A 20711-nucleotide genomic window follows, 5' to 3' on the forward strand; every position below is an offset into this window, starting at 1 on the left:
TACTAAGTACTAATCAAGAGAGTTGTTATTACTGGGTGCTGTTGAGTACATTTTGATTCCTACTGACCCCCTGTGCTGAAGTAGAACCCACAGGATTTCTTGATCGTAATCTATGGAAGCAGATTCTCACACCTTCTCTTGAACCACAACTTGACCAAAATTGTGTCAAAGAATTCGAAAATTGTCCCAAGAATGGGACTTTAGTTTTTCCCTGGATATCTACTAACTTCATTCTTTCCCAATGAATTCCACTTTTCTTAAGTTGTTCTGAGTTGGTTTCTGTTGCGTGTAACAAAAGATAATCAAATGGTTTATATTTATATACCAAGGAGCCTTGGTGGGTACAGCCTGTCAGCTGTGACTCTGAATCAGCCACTCCAGGGAAGGAAAACACGGACATTTGTGCTCCCATTGATATTTCCAGTCTAGGAAACCCTATGAGGCAGACACTGTCACCCAGACCCACTACACATTAGAGTAGACTGATGGCACACAGCAATACCAATCATAACAACCATTCTTTCCCAAAAGAAAAACAAAATCCTTTTTTAAACACTGTAGAAAAAGGAAATCAATTCTTCATTCTCTCTCTAGTCCTCAAGTGGTCATCCTTTCATCATTCATTAACACCATCTTGTTAAAATATTAAACCATTGACCAAAGTGTCAAATCCTTTCAAAAATTTTAGCCCATATCAAATTGAGAATCTCTGTTCCATATAAACTAAGAAAAGAAGGTCCAAAAGGAAACCATTAATCCTATAAGTCAAATAAAGAGAGAGCAGCTTAAGAAGCCCATGAGGAGCCCTGGTGGTACACGGGTTACGCGTTGGGCTGTGATCCATATGGTCAGCAGTTTGAAGCCACCAGCAGTTCCGTGTAAGAAAGATGAGGCTTTCTACTCCTGTAAAGAGTTACAGTCTCAGAAACCCACAGGGGGTCACTATGAGTCATCACTGTCTTGATGGCAGTGAGTTTGGTTTTGGACAGAAGCCCACAGCAACGAAAGAAACAAAGGAAGAAGGGAAGGAAGGAAGGAAGGAAGAAACAAGCAAACAAACACCCTCCAAACTCACTGCCATCAAGTCAATTCCGACCTGATGGGACCCTATAGGACTGAGAACTAACCACCCCTCTGGGTTTCCAAGACTGCAAACTGCTATGGGAGTAGAAAGTCTCGTTTTCTCCAACTGAGAAGCTAGTGGTTTCAACGTGTGACTTTATAGTTAGCAGTCCAACACGCTGTGCCGCCAAAGCTAGAGCCGAAGTAAACCGAAAAACCACAGACCCAACGAGACTAGAAGTGGGTTCTTTGAAAGGAGTGGTAACATTGACAAACCACTGGCCAAAGTGACTAAAGACAAGCAGGAAAAGAGCCAAATAACTAAAATAAGAGATGGATGACATGACAACAGAAACAAGTAATAATTTTAAAATATCCTAGCTGAATGCTATGCAAAGTTGTATAGCAAATTCGAAAACCTATAGTAAATGAACAAATTTCTAGAAACACACCACTTACCTAAACTAACACAAATTGAAGTATCAAAACTGAAGAGATACAGTGCAAGAAGCTATTTAATATGGCCTTTTAGCCACAGTCCTCGGGAGCCCTGGTGACATGGTAATTATTCGGTGGTTGCTGACTTGCTAGCAAGGTCAGCAGTTTGAAATTACCATCTGCTCAGAGGGAAAAAACCGAGCCTTTTTGACTCCACAAGGGGAGTTCTATCATGTCCTCTGGGTTGCTATGGGTCAGAACTAACTCAATGGCAGTAAGTATACAGTATGTGCTAGAATGGCTCAACATTGGAAAGTTCACTGGTATAACTCATAAATAAAACAAAAGAAAAAACAAGAGTTCTTTTCTTCCATAAGACTATTGCCTCAGGGATTGTCCTCCATTACCTGACCTCTTATTTGTGGTTTTCTTTATGATTTATTTCCCATCCAATAAAACTTTAAGAGTTCTCCTGTGCTATCCTGATGTCACTGAATTTACTGCTATGCTGTTATTCTTAGCTGCCACTGTGCTGGTCCCCAACTCCACATGACCCATGTTCACAATAGATTCAGATCATTGTGACCTCTAGGATTTTCAAGAGTGACTTTTGGAAATACAACAATAGTCTTTCTTATTAGTCTGTCTTAATATAGAGGTTTCATTGATCCTTGCTCACTGTCAAAACAACCTGTAAGCCTCAAATGACATATAGTTACTGACTGCAATTGATGGCACTGGTCTGGGGGAGGGCGGGGGTGGGTGGGGGGGCGGGGGGAGAAGAGGAGCTGATACCAATGGCTCAAGTAGAAAGAAAATGTTTTGAAAATGATGATGGCAACAAATGTACAAATGTGTTTGACAAGTTGGATTTATGTATGGAGTGTGATAAGAGCCCCCAATAAAATGATTTTTTTAAAAAAGAAATGGCACTGGTCAAGAAGCGAAGTCCGGGGTCTCCCAAATGGAAAGTGGAGGGGCTCTACCAATGAGACACCTGGCTTTTTCCATGGCTTTCTTGGCCACGAATAAGAGGTACAACAAAGGTTTTTAAGACAGAAAATGTGTACATGCTCTGGTCTAGCTGGATTTGTAAGATAGAACTAGGTTCATGATAGCGGGGGAGGGGAGGAAGCATTAAAAATCTAGAGAAAAGTTGTATGTTTAACCGGTGCTATACTGCATCCTGACTGGCTCATCTCTTCCTTATGACCATTCTGTAAGGGGATGTCCAGTTGTCTCCAGATGGGCTTTGGGTCTCTACTCCCCACTCCTCCTCATTCACATTGATATGATTTTTTGTTCTGGGTCTTTGATGCCTGATACCTCATCCCACTGACACCTCATGAACATACAGGCTGGTGTGCTTCTTCCATGTGGGCTTTGTTGCTTCTCAGCTAGATGGCTGCTTGTTTATCTTCAAGCTTTTAAGACCCCAGATGCTATATCTTGTGATAGCCAGGCACCATCAGCTTTTTTCACCACATTTGCTTATGCATAAGAGCTGGAAACACAGAGAATCCAGAACAGATAAAGCCCTCAGGCCCAATAATGAAAGTAGCGATACCAGGAGGGTAAGGAGATGGTGGGGGGAGAAAGAGGGAACCGACCACAAGGATCTACATATAACTCCCTTCCAGGGGGACGACAACAGAATAGTGGGTGAAAGGAGACATTGGTCAGTGGAAGACATGAAAAAAAAATTTATAAATTATCAAGGGTTCATGGGGGTGGGGGGGGAATGAGCTCATACTAAGGGATCAAGTAAAAAGAAAATGTTTTGAAAATGATGATGGCAGCGTATGTACAAATATGCTTGCCACAATGGATGGATGGATGGATGGATGGATTGTGATAAGAGCTATACGAGCTCCCAATAAAATAATTTTTTTTAAAAGATGGAAAATGAACAAATAAACAGCAAATGATCCTAAGGAGCAATCAGAAGGGAGCAAGTTACGAAAACATAACTTACTGTGTGTCCTCAGTCCCTAGATAGCTCCCAATAATCCAACATATTTGAAAAGGAGAATGTGGGCATAGCACACACACCAGGATAACCTGGGTGAATAGTATAAATGGTGTTCAGATTCTTTACCTTTGCACAGCGTTGCATATAAACAGTTTTACAACATCTCTTTAAATGAAAAAAGAATCATTTTCTGCTCCTTCATAGGAAGTTAATATACATAGTGCTTTTTTTGATACTTAAACAGGATTTAAATCTCTTGAAGTAACCCCCTTTTCTTTAGTGTAGGTTTGGTCAAGGATAGTTACCATATGGTTAAAAAATTGTTTCTACTTTTTATTTCAATGTTGATTATATAGTTACTATATATTCTCCAAGGGAGTATGAAAAATAGACTTTGGAAGTTTCTGTTTGATTCTAGCCTTCTACATCTGGTGTGCAATTTCTTTTCATTTTTCAAGCTCAAAATAAACTAAGTTGCTGTCTAACACAGATCTAGAAAATATAACAGCATGTGATACCTTAAAGATGGAGACTTGTCCATTATGCATTTGAACAGCAAACTGAGAATAGAGTAATTTAAAATAAAAATTAACAGCAGTAGAAGTTGGCAGGAGTTTGTAAAATGAAAGGAATGTTGAAAGACTACTGAAGAAATAAAACTGGCAGGGCAGAAGCTATCAGGCTTTTTATAAAACCCATTAGAGAAAGAGGCATATTACTGTCAACATCTTTAAAAACATCACTTACGAACACAGTGTTCACTAAGTGGTGGGTTTAGGGTATTCTGCTAAAAATTCTTAACAATTAAGAAACAGAAATACATTTCTAACAGAAAAAAATAAAATATGTATAAATATAAGCTTCTAAGTTCATGAACATATATATTAATAATATATTCTGAAGTTCATTAATGTGTTCCCAAAGAAGTAAGGATAATCAAGTCCAGAGTCTAGGCAAGGCAGTAAATCAGAGAAGCAAATACCTTGAGGTATTTCAAGGTTGATAAAATTAAGTATACTTCTTCACAACCAATGTAAGGCTGCTTTAGCTTTTTCAGACAACAAAGATGAGTAGCAGTGACATGAATCATATGGCTCACAGGGCTGAAACATCTGGCCTTTTACTGGGAAAATATCCCTCGCTTCACACTTAATTATATGTATATAGTTGAATCTAAATAATTGCTTTATAAAATAATAGCGAAATTTTAGGAAGTCCGAAAAATAAGAATTTAAATATACGAGAATACTAACATATTTGACTTACTTTGTGGAAAAAGAATTGATTTCTAGGATATAAAAATTTAATCTGGGATTTAATTCATATAAAACAAAACAAAACTCACTGCCATCAAAGCAATTCCAACTCACAGTGAGTTTCCTAGAGTTTAAATCCGAATGAGAGCAAATAGCCTCATGTTTCTCCCACGGAGCAACTAGTAGGTTAGAACTGCTAACCTTGCAGTTACCAGATCACTGAGTAGTCCACTATGCCACTCCAAACCAAAAACCAACTCTCACTGCCATCAAGCCAATGCCAACTCATAGGGACCCTGTAAGACAGGGTAGAACTGCCTAGTGAGTTTCCAAGACTGTAAGTAAAAAACCCTATCTTTTTCCCTCAGTGTGGCTGGTGGTTTTGAACTACTGACCTTACAGTTAGCAGCCCAACACATAACCACTACCCAACCAGGGCTTCTGCTAGTAGGGCTCCTTAAAAATAGGAAGAACATTATTTCCAAAACCCAAGAAAAAGGTGGGAGTAGGAGCGCAGAGGCACCCCCAGGCCAGGCGCACCTCTGGTGGGGCAGAAGGTGTTTGAATAACTCAGATATGAAGATCATCTTCTAGGGGTTTTTTTCTTATGTGTGTAAAAGGCCCTGGATAGTTGAAGTGGCCATTTTGGAATTACAAAGGTTTGGAAATTTTTGTTCCAGAAGTTTTTAAAAATTGGCAAGAATCAACCCTGAAGTGAATTGATAATAGTGAACAATTCAACAAGCTACTTAAAACAAGACCAGGCATTTCTTCAGTATTTTGGTTCAAATGGATTATATAACTCATTAAAGTATTTCAGCTGGTGGAATTTTTGCTTCTTACCCTCTTATCCCCTGTTGGTGTTCTTCAACCCAAAACTAAGACATGTTTGAGTTGTGTACCGAGTAGTTTTCAGCAGTTTCAGATTATTGTTTAAATATTGCTGAAGTTTCACGGTAGTTTATTTTTTTAACCTTTATTAAAAAAGTTTTGGGAATTTTTTATTTCGGCCCTTTTCTTGTCACAATGCGACAGCTCTTCTAAATGAAGACATTGAAAGCATACCAAGTTTTTTTTCCTTTTATCTTTTATTTACATGGAAATTTAAGATGTTGCTGTTTCCCAGCAACATGGTAGTACTGAGATAGCTGTGTCTCCCTGTATATGCTGATACTTTAGGAATGTTCTTCAGATGTGACATTTTCTTTTTGCTTTCGATTTTTGGCTCATAAACTGGATATTTCATGTGGAGTGGATTAGTACAACAGTGACACGGACATGGAATAATAAAGAAGACAGGCCTCAGAAGACTTTACAATCTTAAATCCAAGAGACTTGGCTAATTCTGGAGATAGCCATGTGAAAACTTTACAGAAGCATGGGTAGCTGATTTGAAGTAACTCTACGTCAAATAGCTATAGTTGTTAAGTATCTTCAAAGAACTTGGAAATTATTTCAGAGGATACAAAATAAAAAAACAAACTGGAAAACATAAAGGATCACAGAGGAAAACCAACACCTTCCTATGCAGTCCTGTGGGATTTGGACTTGTCATGAGGTATTGAAGCCGTGTTTCATGAGTTGGAGAGACTGGACCTAAATGGTGCAGCATGACTTTGCTCCAGCCTGGCTTAATTTTCCTACTCCACCACCATCAACAAAGTCATCCCTGAATTTTGAGAAGCATTCTGAAAACTTTTCATGGACAGAAAATCGTTATGATGTAAATCGTTGATGACATAACTCTTCAGATGGCTTTGATTCCGGTACTGGGTGTTCTAATGGAGGTAATTTTGGAAGGAAAGAAAAAATGGGTGGCGTCCACATGGAAGAAATGGTACAGAAAACATAAATCATCGAGGGGGCTACCATGGTGTAAGTTCCCGTTCTCATAGCAGTATTTTCCATTCTGGAAAAAGCCAAGGACTAAGTGAAGACAATATACCTGACAATGACACTGGGAGGAAGGAAGACAAGAGGGAATGGAAACAATTTGAAGCTGAGGATTTTCCATCTTTAAATACTGAATATGTGAGAGAACCAAATCAGAATAACATCTTTAGCTGCAGGTGTATGGGAATATCCTCCGAATACTAAATCTAGAGCTCCCGAGAATGCTGGTCATTAAGAAAGGCAATACGAAAGACTGACAGCTATCTGGATTCCCACTCATGGGAAATCTTCAGTCGCAGCCAGTTAAGAACGGGACTGGTCCAAGTGTTTATAAGGGCTTAGTCCCTAAACCTGCTGCTCCGCCCACAAAACCTACACAATGGAAAAGCCAAACTAAAGAAAATAAAGTTCGAACTTCTTTCCCTCATTAGTCTACGTATGGTGTTGGCAACTTTAATACTTTCAAATCAACTGCCAAGAATTTTAGTCCATCAACAAATTTAGTGAAAGAGTGTAACCGCTCAAATTCCTCTTTACCTGTTGACAAACTTAATCAGCAACCTCGTCTAACCAAACTGACATGAATGCGTACTGATAAGAAGAGTGAATTTTTGAAAGCACCGAAAAGGGACAGAGTAGAAGAAGAACATGAAGATGAGAGCCATGCTGGCTCAGAGAAGGACGACAACTCATTTAATTTGCATAATAGCAATAGTCCTCACCAAGAAAGGGATATAAACCAAAACTTTGATGAAAGTGAAATTCCACAAGAGAATGGCAGCAATGCCTCAGTGATTTCCCAACAGATTATTCGGTCTTCAACCTTTCCACAAACTGATGATCTTTCAAGGTCACTTGAGGCAGGACACAGATTGCTCAAGGAGATGGGCTGGCAGGAAGATAGTGAAAATGATGAAACACGTGCTCCCTTAACTGAGGATGAAATGAGAGAATTCCAAGTTATTAGTGAACAGTTACAGAAGAATGGTCTGGGAAAAAATGGTATTTTGAAAAATAGCCAGACCTGTGACTTCAAGTTTGGACCCTGGAAAAACAACACTTTCACACCCACCACTGAGAATGCTGACACAGAGACAAGTAGCAGTGATACATCAGATGACAACATGTGAAGGATTTCCTAACAGCTTTAGACATTTTAGGGTGATACATCTCATACAGTTTAGGGTGAATTGTAAAAATGAAGAACTATAATTTATGTAGTAAAATACCCCATTAGAAGATGTTTTTTGGGGACTTCAGTATGAAGAAAACCAAGAACATTGTGTTGGGCTATGTTGAACATTATTTCTTTGTAAATGAATGTTGTAGAAATGAGGACTTGGTTGATCCAACATTGACTTTCTTCATCACTGCAGCATTTTCTAACTAGCAATGTGACGATGTAACAAATGAAATTTCTCATTTAATAATAAAAAATGTGTAATGTTTTGCAAAAAAAAAAAAAGAAAAAGGTGGGATTAGAAAATACTTAGCAAAACACATCATCAAAACCTTAAACCAAACTAAGAATATCCTTGAGTTCAGAAGCAACAAAGCCCACATGGAAGAAGCACACTAGCCTGTGTGACCACGAGCTATCGAAGGGATCAGGTATCAAGCATCAAAGAACAAAAAATCATATCATTGTAAATTTGGGTGAGTGCAGAGTGGAGTCTCAAAGCCCATCGGTGGGCAACGGACACATCCTTACTGAAGGGTTGTGGGGAGGAGACGAGCCAATCAGGGTGCAGGGCAGCAACAATGAAACATAATAACTTTCCTCTAGTTCTTAAATGTTTCCTCCCGGACACTATCGTGATCCCAATCCTACCTTACAAATCTGGCTAGACCAGAGGATGTACATTGGTACAGATAGCAACTGGAAACACAGGGAATCCAGGATAGATGAGTCCTTCAGGACCAGTGGTGAGAGGGGCGATGCCTGGAGGGTGAAGGGAATGTGGGGTAGAAAGTGGGAACCGATTACAAGAATCTAAGTATAGCCTCCTCCCTGGGGGATGGACAGCAGAGAAGAGGGCGGAGGGAGACGGCGGACAGTGTAACTTATGACAAAACTATAATAATTTATGAAGGGTTCATGGGGGGGAAATGAGCAACTGATATTAAGGGCTAAAGTAGAAGGCAAATGTTTTGAGAATGATGAGGGCAATAAATGTACATATGTGCTCGACACAATGGATGGATGTATGGATTGTGATAAGAATTGTACGAGCCCTCAATAAAATAATTTTTAAAAAACCCAACCAAATGAAAGTTTAAGCTTAACTACTAAAAACTGTTTGCTTGAGCATTAAGTTATTTTAAGAACAATCTACTTTGGATCAAACAGATAACAGCAACTCAGAAGATTAGCTTAGGGAGGAATTTGAGGGCATAGAGTTTATGTGCATGGGGGAAGAACAGCTCAGAAAAGGAGGCTAAGAATGGCTGCATAACAACATAAAGAGTGACAATAAACTATACATGTAGAAACTGTTGAATGGTTGGTTTGGTGGTGTATATTCTCAACCACAACAAAGTATACATTTTTTAATAACTATGGAATTAAAAAAAAAAAAAGAAGCAACATCAAGTGTTTCTCCTTCTGGAATTTAATAATTTTTTAAATCTTCCTTTAAAAAAATAAATTATAATGTAAATTAACTAATTAATTATTATAAAGTTCTAATTAAGACTTTTGTTTCAAAGGATCCTGAACTGGTAATGCTCCGCAATTGGAAGGAGTAAATGCCAATCCATGTGTACATGCGCACACACATGCATGCGTTACTATAAGACAATCTTCAGAATAAAAACTAAATATTTGCAAATCACTTATCTCATTAAGATCTAATGTTCAGATTACATAAAGAAATCTTACGATACATGGCAAATGATCCAACCAATTCAAATATGGGCAAAAGTAAGTAATGAGTTCAAGAAGCTATAAAAGAAGTAATGCAAATGGAAAGATGCTCCATATCACAGTCACTGAAGAAATGTATATCAAAACTCCAATTAAATGCCACTTCACACTCACTAGGATGGTTATGATGAAAGACAGTAAAGTATAGTACTACAGATGTGATCGTAAAATGGCACAACATACTGGAAAACAGTTTGGCACCTCTTCAAATGCTTAAATACAGCATGAATCACATGGACCAACCATCCCACGCCTCGGTATATATTCTCACCAAAAAAAAGCCCATGTAAATAACAAGCGCAAATATAGACACTTAGGGCACAAAGGAAATTAAGTTACAAAGGAGCTGCATATCTTGAAGAGAAGAAACCCCATACCATGTGCTCATAATTTGCACACCAAAAATGCATTTGTATGTTTGGGATTAGCAAATACTTGTGCACGTATATACATACAACCTAGAGATGCTAAGGTTGGGTACTATGTGGTTCCATGTATATGATTGACAGGAGTTACGGAAACAGAAATGGCAAGACGCTCAGTTTCTTGTTGGGAATGAAAGAGGACTTAAAGTTAGTAATGATGGGTGCACATCTCTGAATTGTACTAATCACAGCATTATATACATTAAAAGGAATTTCACAATATATGAATTATTCCCCAAAAAGTTGTATTAAAACTTATAAGTTTTAACAAACAAACAAAAATCAAGGAATAAACCTTTTAATCTGACAAAAATTCTTCCATAGTAAAAAGAAGCACTCCCCAACTCAACATGCCTTGAAGCGAGTATATTCTCGATATATTCCACAATAAGTATTAATAGTAAATAATCTCTTACAGTCAAAAGTACATACCAGAGAAGCATATACCCATTATGCTAGAAAAGGGATCCTGTAACAAGACAACGCTCAGACAAGAATTCTAAAAACATTTCATCTTACCCTGTAGATGCTATCTTATGAAAAAGGTTTACATATTACTAAGTATGAATACTAATTTTGACTGTTAAATCATACTTACTTCTGAAAAAAATCCAACTAAATTTCGATGGACACTTCAGCACAAAGACAGTAGGCGCGACAGCAACATCAGAGCCCTAACTTGCACCCCAGACTTTGTCTGCTTCTCCCTAAGTCTGTACAGTAATCGGAATGATGTCAGATTCTACACTTACATCTTAATAATACGAACAAGGTGTTGACCTGTTTAGCATTGCCAAAAAAACCAAGCTTTGTTATTAAAATATAGATCCACATTATTTACTCTGTGACTCAAAATATTCCAGGTTCAAATACTGTTTGGGATGAATATGTCAAAGTTCAAAAGGGTAAAAATTTGCACCTGAAAACAGTGCAGTGAAGGAAATCAAGCATCTACTGAAGAAAGAGGCATGGCAATAATCATCACAGAACCATATATTTGGTTTAAAAGAAAAATCTAGGAGTAAATTATGCTGGATGTTAAAAACACATTTAGAATTGTTAAGCTTCTTAAATTAAGATAAATTCATGTATCATTCTTAGTTCCATCTAAAGCAAACACCCGGAAGCAATATTCTTTCCATGTTAACTTTTGAAATTGAGATTTTAATAGCTAGAGTGTATTTCATATGATCTTTTATAGACAATATGCATTTATATATGATCAAAATAAATGGCACCACCACTTAGTTCAGTGACTTTAGATAGAAGTATCTTTCATTGGGAAAACTGGTTTATATATACACGGCCATTATTTTAAAAGTAAACAAAAATATTAGCATATAATAACCAAAAAAGGGAAAAAATTAACGTACCTTCTTCAAGAATAGGACGTGGGATGACAAACGGGACCTCCTGCAAAGGTTCCATATCCTTATGAGCAGCACTAATAATCTTGATCTGCGGCAAACACACGACCAGCGTTCCCGGCATGCTGACTTGGCCGTGGTACCAACTTCTCACTGTGCCGGGAATGTCGCCAGATACAATGGTACTTGGAGAAGGCAGGCTATCATTTGGAATGAACATGCAACAAGACTGGACTTCAAGCTAGAAAACAGAAGCAGAATTACAGTATTTGTATCTGATGAAATTTGGGAGAGGAAAAAAAAGCCCTCCAACACCTAATAACCTCAACCTCACCAGAATAAAGTGACGAGCCAAAAAAAAAAAAAGAGTAAAATATTCCATATTCACATCTTTCTCATTTAACCTTACTCGGGAACACAATACTTGAAATGTTTTTTTCTTGCCAGAGATTAAAAGTGACAGTGTATGTCACTTTTATGTGTGTCTTTCTACAACTCTCTCCAACAACCATGATCGAGTTGGAAACCATGTTGGTAGGAAAAACCTTTAGCAGAAAGCATCCCAAAATGCTTGACCAGAGAGTCCCCCACCATGACAGAGCTCCTGCATTTCCATCTCATCCAACAAAAGACTGCAATGGTCAGGGTGAGTTGTGCATTACAATCAGTTCTAGTGCTCCCTCCCCCTCCCACCTTCATTGTTTTCAGCCCAATTTCCCTTCCTATCATTCATTACCCACCCCTACAACCCCTATATATCCTTGTATCAGTTATTATCACTCTGCATCCACTCCTCCCGTGCTTCACTAACTGGGTAACCTAACAAACCAATAAAAAATGAAACTGAAATAAGATGGTAGAGATAAAAGAATAATAATATAAAGACAAAATTACAAATAGTAAGTAAGAATGAAAAGATCCCCGTCAACATTCAAAAAGCCAGGGAAGAAATTTCTGTCATGAACCAAGTAAGAGATACTTGCACCCAGAACAAATTCAAGTAGGGTCTACCAGGAGGTCAACCGGCCAAGTATCAAGTTAGAGCTAGCATAATCAAGGTTACAAGGGTTTCTGCCTGATAATAAGGCTGACAGAGACTCTTGCCTGTGGCTAGAGGGGATCTGCCAGCGGCTCAGTTTGACTAGATGCTCTGCAGATGGGTTTTGGGTTCCAGCTGTCCTCCATAGCTTTCTACAAATTGGGTGTTCATAATTTTAACTCTGATACTTTTCCCTTCGCCATATTCGAATTTTACAATTGTAATCTTTGGATCACACAAGCTGGTGCTTCTTCCTTGTGAACTTAGTTGACTCCTCGCTTAGATGGCTGCTTATTTGAATCCAAGCCTGTAAGACCCCAGACACTATTCTGATTGATAGCCGGGCACCATCTACTTTCTTCACCACACTTTGCTGTAGCACCCTTATATTCAGTGATCCTTTCATGAAGGTGAGTATTCAGCAGGGCCATGTGATCAGAACTCCCTATTGTTGAATTGGGACTAGAGTTAAGTAGGAGCCCAGGCTCCATCTGCTTGTCCATGGGATTTATACATCTCAGGTTTACTTTGGTGGTCCTGATATGGAAAAATCAAAACTCTATATAACCAACTGCATCAATAACAGCCATAAAAACTAAGCAGCAACCAAACAAACAGAACACTCAAAACCACAAAGAAAGACAAAAGCAAAAACCTATATAAGCTTTACTTCTTTAAGTAGAGCATTGCCAATCACCCCCCTGGGGTATAAGTCAATTTCATTATTGTCTTCATCAATTTTCCCAGTGACTCAGTACTTCAGACTCTACTGGTATGAAGAGTCTATATGAGTACAATTCCACCCTGAGCCACAACCCACGAGTTTTTTCCCTACACGGTTTGATATCCCATTCAACTGGGTTCCGGTTTCAACTCTTAATGCAAGTTTCTTGACCTTGATGGTGCTTACGTTGAAAGAGTTTATAATCGTTTGTATCTTTTAATTCCATTTTCAATGAAGTTCTTCCAAATGACGATCCTCCAAATGTATCACATTTTAAAAATATATGCAACAATGAAGAACATTCAGAAGACATAAAAATCTGTTATTCCTTGCTTTTGTCAGCCTTCAAATTATTACCTGAATTATGTCATATAAAAATTTTAATCTTACCTTTCTCTATTACAACTACTTCGCTTACTGTTAATTTTACTGGAAATATTATCTGGCTCTTAGGCAGTTCAAGTAAGACTTCAGAAGCCTACACCAAAAACTGAAAGGTTCTAAATTCAGAAGCAATATGGATTAAAGTCAATTAATCTTAATTAGTTCCAGGTTTACAAATTATCAACAGCCTACCATATTTTTTTTTAAACATTTTATTAGGGGCTCATACAACTGTTATCCAAATCCATACACACATCAATTGTGTAAAGCGCATTTGTACATCGTTTCTCAAAACATTTTCTCTCCATTTAAACCCCCGACATCAGGTCCTCATTTTTCCCCTCCCTCCCCGCTCCCCCCTCCCACATGAGCCCTTGATAGTTTATAAATGGGTATTCTGTCATATCTTGCCCTGTCCGACGTCTCCCTTCATCCACTTTTCGGTTGTCTGTCCCCCAGGGAGGAGGTCACACACAGTTCCATGTAATTGGTTCCCTCTTTCCTACCCATTCTCCCTTTACCCTCCCTGTTTTGCCACTCACACCACTGGTCCTATAGGGCTCACTTTTACATTTTTGTAAAATATTTGACAAAGGTTATGTGAAATGACAAAAATTGTATTTGCTTGATGATGCTTAGATATGCTAGTAATTTATATTAGCTAAGAAACTGTATTTTATAAAAGGATGAAACAATATTCCTTCTCTTAGTGTTGATATATTTCTTAGTAAGAACATAATGATGGTATAGAACAAGGTTAGATTTCTTTGGTACAGTAAATAATGTGGCAGTCAGTCTATTAAGGGAAATGATTCATCTTTACTCCAACATTCTTTATGTAGACAAACCGATAAATTCTGTGATGAAATAGTATACATAAAATGTTGCATCTTTAAAAAAAAATTGTTTTGCTTCATGAAGCATGAGTTCATCTCCTAGAGATCTAAAATTCTAAAATATATCTAGGTTGTAAGATTAAAATTAATCATAAATGTATTTACTGACTGATTTAGATCACAGTATATATTTTATTTATTCTTGATAAGAAGTGAGGTTTATATTTTCTCAAATTTATTGCACTTAGGATTTAAATGCCATAATTTATTAATTACAATTAAAAGCACATATTAAGACCATATTGTCCCATTAATTTTGAGTTTAGAGGCAAAGTATTAATAGTCAATAATTAGCACTTAATGTAAGTACTGACACTGTTGAAAAATAATTTTAATAACCTGGGGTAATTAAATATGCAATAAGCAAACAAATATACATATATGTTTGGAGAAATGTATACATTTTTCAGAATCCCACAAATTTGAAATAAATTATTTTATCAATTTAAATAATCTAAGCGATGCATACCGAATCATTAGTATAATAGTATGAGCTATACAACAACTTTAAAAAGTAAATTTTTAAAATGTGAAATATGTTCCAGGGATTCTTTTAATGATTGGAATCAAAGCATATTCAAATATAGCCCAAACTGCTCAAAATGATTATAATATTACAGTATGTGTACTAAAGCTATGACATAAATCTTCTTAAACTTTCAAAATAACTGTTAAACTGTATGTCTAAAATTGTGGTTTTAATGTAAAATGTGGAGTGCTTTATATAACTGAATATAAATCTGCAGCAGTAAATTCGGCATTAATGTAAGGATCCGACAATCCAAGGGGAAGAAAATGAAGTAATCTGCCAGTAAGAAGGCCTCAAGCCGGGGGTCGGATCATGTTCATGGAAACCATCTGGTTGGGACCCTCTGAGCCACACCAAACACAAATGATCTTTAAAAAATATCCTCTTCATTAATGCATCACAGCTGCAGAGTGTTACTTCATTTTTCCATGGCAACGGCCTTTCTGTTTCAAGGATCTGATTTCAGTTTTGGTAGCAACGTGTTCTTTTGCCAATATTGAACACATTCATGTGTTAAAGTGAAGGGATTATTACAAATTCTTGAAGTAGAACCACCTCTATTTTGATTCCTATTAGGTCAAGGGCTACGAAGTATTATGTACTCAAGCTGAACCAATGAAGTAAAGCTCATTGGGTACTCTTATTTTAGTAAATGAAATGATTATAACACATTAGATGAATTTCCAAATGTATATGATATTCCAAAAAATATACCACTGTGCCTCTCTACCTCCATATTTAAGTGTAGTAAACTTAGATTTTTCTAACTCCTACCCTCTGTAGATATGATCAAGTAGCCCTGGTGGTGCGGTGCTTGAAGCATTTAGCTGCTAAATCAAGGTCAGCAGTTCAAATCCACCAGTCTTTGCGGGGGTTTACAGCCTTGGAAACAGGATGGCAATTCTACTCTGTCGTACAGGCCGTGAGCAGTTCCACGGGCCCAACGGCTGTAAGTTTGCGTTTGCGTATGGGTGCGATTATAATTCCGTTAAAAAGGCGAGACAAAAATACAGTTGTTTATTTATACATGAATCTACAAATAATCACTGACTCCCTGTGGGAAAACTTAGTGATAATGATATGGAGCAAAACTGTTAAAAAAAAAAAAAAAGCTCTCTACATTTTCTTCAGGAAACAAGTTCAAAGAAAAAAGAAAAAAAACATTGTAGGTTATATTTTCATTCATTCATTTATTTTCTGCCCTTCGTTCATGCATTCTCTAATACCTATCATGAACTGAGCAGGAAGTCAGAAACAAACAAAAGACATAGTCCCAGCCCTTAAAGGGCTTAAAACCGGGAGGTTTTACAATACTGCTACTGATAGAATTCTCATTGGAATCTAAGCTCTATAAAGTCAGAGACTACTTATTTTGCCTATGCTACAGTTTAGGTACACAGTACAGGACTAGCATGCCCTAGTTTCTAAAATTATTATTAAATAAATGAACACAGTTATTTTGACTAGCAGCCAGTACTAAGGTGAAGTAACGTAATTGTTTCCCCACATGCTGTTCTCCCATCATTTCGCTCCAGAGGCAGCCAGCAGAGGAGGGTGATTAACAACGACTCCTCCGCCAAGGGGGTTCAAATTCAGCTATGGAACCACCTGGACAAGCTACTGACTCCCTCCAGGACTTGAGTTTCCGCATCTCTAAGTAAGGAAAACCAAAGCTTTGATGTAAGATTTCACTCCATAAATGCCACCCAAATGTTTGCTAAATAAATTATGTCAATAACAAGCATTGTTCAGGCACAACACGCCAGATTTCCTGTGCTTACCTTCGTTGATTTATAAAAGATGCTCACAGTCTTTTTATTTAAAAACTGTTGCTGCTTATAGTTTAAACTACTTTTGGGAATAAGGACCACACAAATTAATAGTATCCCTTTTGCACGACAAGTTAGTTTTCCTATTTTATAAACCTGAAATCAGGTTTGGGGCATCCTCAAATTCGGCAGAAACCACACTATTTGGAGTTTTTAAGTTCAAACCCTCAAAAGCGGACCTTCCTTCAGTTCCTTTCCACATTTCACCCATAATTTTTTTCTGAATATTTATGTTAAAGGAAGACATGAAGAGTTTTCTTATATTTGAAGCTTCCTCCTTCTGACAAACTAGTGTAAGTAACTGTCACCTTCCTCCATACCCAGAGAGAAGAATGTGGGCCCAAGTGCAATGTCCCTAAGCACTGCTTGCTTACAATGAATGTGACTAGCAGTTGATGTATTTAGCCTATAATGTCTATTCCCATTTTATCCTGGAGATAATCTAGGAAGTCTACTGGGCCACCAAGTACATCAAGCAAAATGATGATTTTATTGTCAGTCATGTGCCAGATGTAAAATCTCAAGAGGGCATTCTATTAGCCTAGTCTGCATTGTTTGTGGTGGGTGGGGCATTTTGACTGAGAGTCTCATCAAAATCACTCAGAATGTGAGTAGTTTCATGAAGGAGTAACACACACTATCAACTAAAAGAGGAGGCGGTGATGCTCTGTATGGAAAAGAAAAAATCTATTACACTGTGCTGCCCACTGGGAAGACTTCAGAGACTAGAACCCCAGCCCCAGCCCCACCCCCACCCCCAGTAAATGCCACAGGACAATGGCATGAGTTCCAAAGAAAAAGGCAAAACCAGTAACCTAACTTCAATGTGAAAGGACAGAAAGCAGAGTTTCTCAAAAGTCAAGGTATTGTCTTCCTTAGTCATTCCAGGCCAGCGCGTATTTCTATTTCATCAACTGCATGCACTGTCAATTATGGGCTTCTGGAATCAAACTGTAGCTCTTTGAAGTATAATATAATAATAAGTCTGCTGCTCAGCAGACAGAAAAACACTGCAATTAACAAATGAGTTTATGCTAACTCTACTGATATAAAACTATAAAGACAAGCCCATAAAAAAATAAATAGTTATTCGAGACTTTGTTGTATGAAATATTCCATTACACTGAATTGGCTCTGTTTCCTACTGAAAAACAAGTAGGTTGAAGCAAATACTGTTACTGTCTTTATGCAATGTAAGTTCTTCAACTAGCACTAGCAAAAAAATGACATGGACTTAGCAAATACCAATTTGGGCTCCAAAATTAACTTTCAAGAAACTCTGTTTCCAAACACATGTATCATTTTGGAACAGGGACAGTGCTTAAAAAAAAAAAAAAAAGCACAACTACTACTCAGAATTTTAAGACTTAGATTTTAATCATTTAAGCATAATCTATCATTGTCTTAAAAATTTCCAGAGTGCATTAGGATCTGGAGATGCCTACATATATAGCATGTTTAATATATGTCCTGGACCAGGGTGAGGCATACAAGTTGAGTGGATTATACTGAAGGTAACCTATACCAAGATAGTTCACTCAGTATTCTTGTAATTTTGTGTTAACTCATATTCAATAAACTTATTTAGTTAAGATGATAAAATCACTCTCTACTTACAATGAGTTCCAAATGACATATAAGATAAAGTTCATTGTCAGCGATAAAGCTAATGCAAAGCATTACCTCATTATTAAACAAGCAAGCAAACAAAAGAATACCACAAGAATGTTCAAATAAAAAGTAATCTTAAACACTGTTTAACCCAACCACTTCATAATAGAGATAAGGACAGTAAAGGCCATAGTTAACATTGAGGGTTTGATACCACTGGCCACTTGGCTCCTTGAAATTCCATACATCCTTGGTTTCCATGAACTCACGAACTTCTGCCTGTCTGATCACCCAAAGCTTCCTTTAGGGAACTCTGCTGGTGCCACAGTACAGCCCCAGGCTGGTAACTGAAAGGTTTCTAAAGGGAGGAAAGACCTGGGGCCTGGCCATCTTCTCCTACAAAGGTTACAGACGAGAAAATACTCAGGAGCCGCTCTACTCTGCCGTGGGGGTGGCCTAAGCAGGAATCACGCAGCACCACCGAGGAACAGCATAACTTCCTTCAAAGACATTTCTACTGATTACTTTAAAAATGGCCTGCAGCTTCTTCTATTTCGCACCATTCTTTTGAACAATCCTGTCTACTATATTTAACTATCTGTAGATAGCTCCCCAAACGGTCTGTACTTTGAATCTCTAGCTCCAAATATGAATAGCCTTCTGTTTGACAGATACTAGGGTATCTCAAAAACATTTCAAATACATATGTAAATTCAAACTCCTTATTTGTCCTTCACCCTGACAAACTACTACTTCAATCAGCTAATCAAGGCCTGGAAGACCCTGAGATGGTCTCCTTTCCTGTATTCCCACATCTTTTAGTCGCCAAGTCCTGCTGATCTGACCTTCAGTCTCTCCGAGATCACTGCCCTTCTCTGCCTAATGTCCAGTGTTTTACAAAACATCATTTCATAGATTTTGTCCAATTCCGTTTCATGTTTCAGGCAGGAGACGAAACCTGGCCCCTGTTACTTCACACTGGCCAAAGAAGAATGCTCTCTGGTATGTCTTAGGTTTGGGAATATTAATATACCAACTTCTCGAGATTTTCTATAACACTTGGGGATGGTTTTCCCAGTGCTATTTTAAAAATCATGTAGCCTAACACTATCTTTAAAATTCTCAGTTACATGACCGTTTAAAATATGATAAAGGGTAACTTATCAATCAGTCAATTCTTTGGAGGAATAGGAATAGAGATTACTTTTAATACCAACACTTATAACATCATGAATAAATATTCAGGACCACAGTAAACATCAAAGAGTTAAATGTTCTTGAATGTTAATAATTATCAAATTCTACACCATGCAATGGTGTCATCTATTCTACAAATCAGTAAATAATCATTATGGAATAATATCTAAATTCAGCCATGAAGTAACTAAGCAAAGCGTGCTTCAGGCATCCTTTGAATAAATAGATATTATTACAATCCATAGTTCCATTAGATCAAGCATAATTGTACAATTGCTGTAGTCATCATTTTCAATACATTTTCTTTTTTCTTCAACTCTTTGCTATTACCTCCCTTTTATCCCCTCTATCGCCAAATGACCTCCAGCGTTTTCCTTTTGGATCATAAGCACTTTTTAAGAAATACCCTGCCTTTCCCACAAGAAGCTTCAAACAATGGCATTTTGCCTTATCCACCACTGTCTGGTGACCGGACAAAGGGACTGCTGTTGCCTCTTCTGCATCTAACATGGCATATAACAACATTTAAATGCTGAATGTTAGAACTAATAAAAGGAAAATCACGTGGAAGAACCAATATATTCCATAATGTAAAACTATGTAACTTTGGAAAATTGTAAACATGTTTATGTTAGGGTGTTAAAAAGGTTAACCTGGCATAATTCTGGGTAAATACATATATTTTTAACAATACAACATTGAAGAGTTATTAAGGAATTGCACAAAGCCAAAGGAGGATATATAAAGAAACGGGAGCATTTTCTAGCAATCCCTCAAATTACACATTACACTGCAGCCTTCCTTCTCTAAGTTTAGGGCTGTTTGTAAGGAAGCACAGTTACTTTTTTAAAGACACAATTTAAGAAATTTTCTATAATGTCAGTACAAGAAAATCTATGTAAATATATTTTGAATGAATGCTATGCAAACTTATTTTCTATAGGAAAGCATTTTCACTAGAGCAGAGTGGAGAGATGTGTTGCTTACAAGACAAAACTAGAAAAGCGAGTCAGAGAACTATTTTAAGCAACATCAGTTTCCATGAAGATCTCTCACTCACTCACTGCCACCGAGTGGATTCTGACTCAATGACCCTATAGATGGGTCAAACTGCCTCTGTGATTCTTTTGAGACTGTAACTCTCTCTCTCTCTCTCTCTCTCT

At 37.5% G+C, this 20711-nt stretch overlaps 1 protein-coding gene and 1 pseudogene across 1 annotated transcript in view; one reads left to right on the plus strand and one right to left on the minus strand.

Annotated features, from left to right (window-relative positions):
- The window catches only part of VPS13B (vacuolar protein sorting 13 homolog B), an 809204-nt gene that overhangs the window by 448765 nt on the left and 339728 nt on the right, over positions 1-20711 (minus strand). Inside the window, exon 21 of the mRNA XM_004697697.2 lies at positions 11346-11580. Coding sequence (XP_004697754.1) covers positions 11346-11580 — 235 coding nt within the window. The remainder of the gene's footprint in view (positions 1-11345; positions 11581-20711) is intronic.
- LOC105979242 lies at positions 6265-7751 on the plus strand (annotated as a pseudogene).

The sequence above is a fragment of the Echinops telfairi genome, unplaced genomic scaffold (genome assembly GCF_000313985.2).
Source record: "Echinops telfairi isolate 266 unplaced genomic scaffold, ASM31398v2 ScPeMD7_1;HRSCAF=3_0, whole genome shotgun sequence".
Taxonomy (NCBI): domain Eukaryota; kingdom Metazoa; phylum Chordata; class Mammalia; order Afrosoricida; family Tenrecidae; genus Echinops; species Echinops telfairi.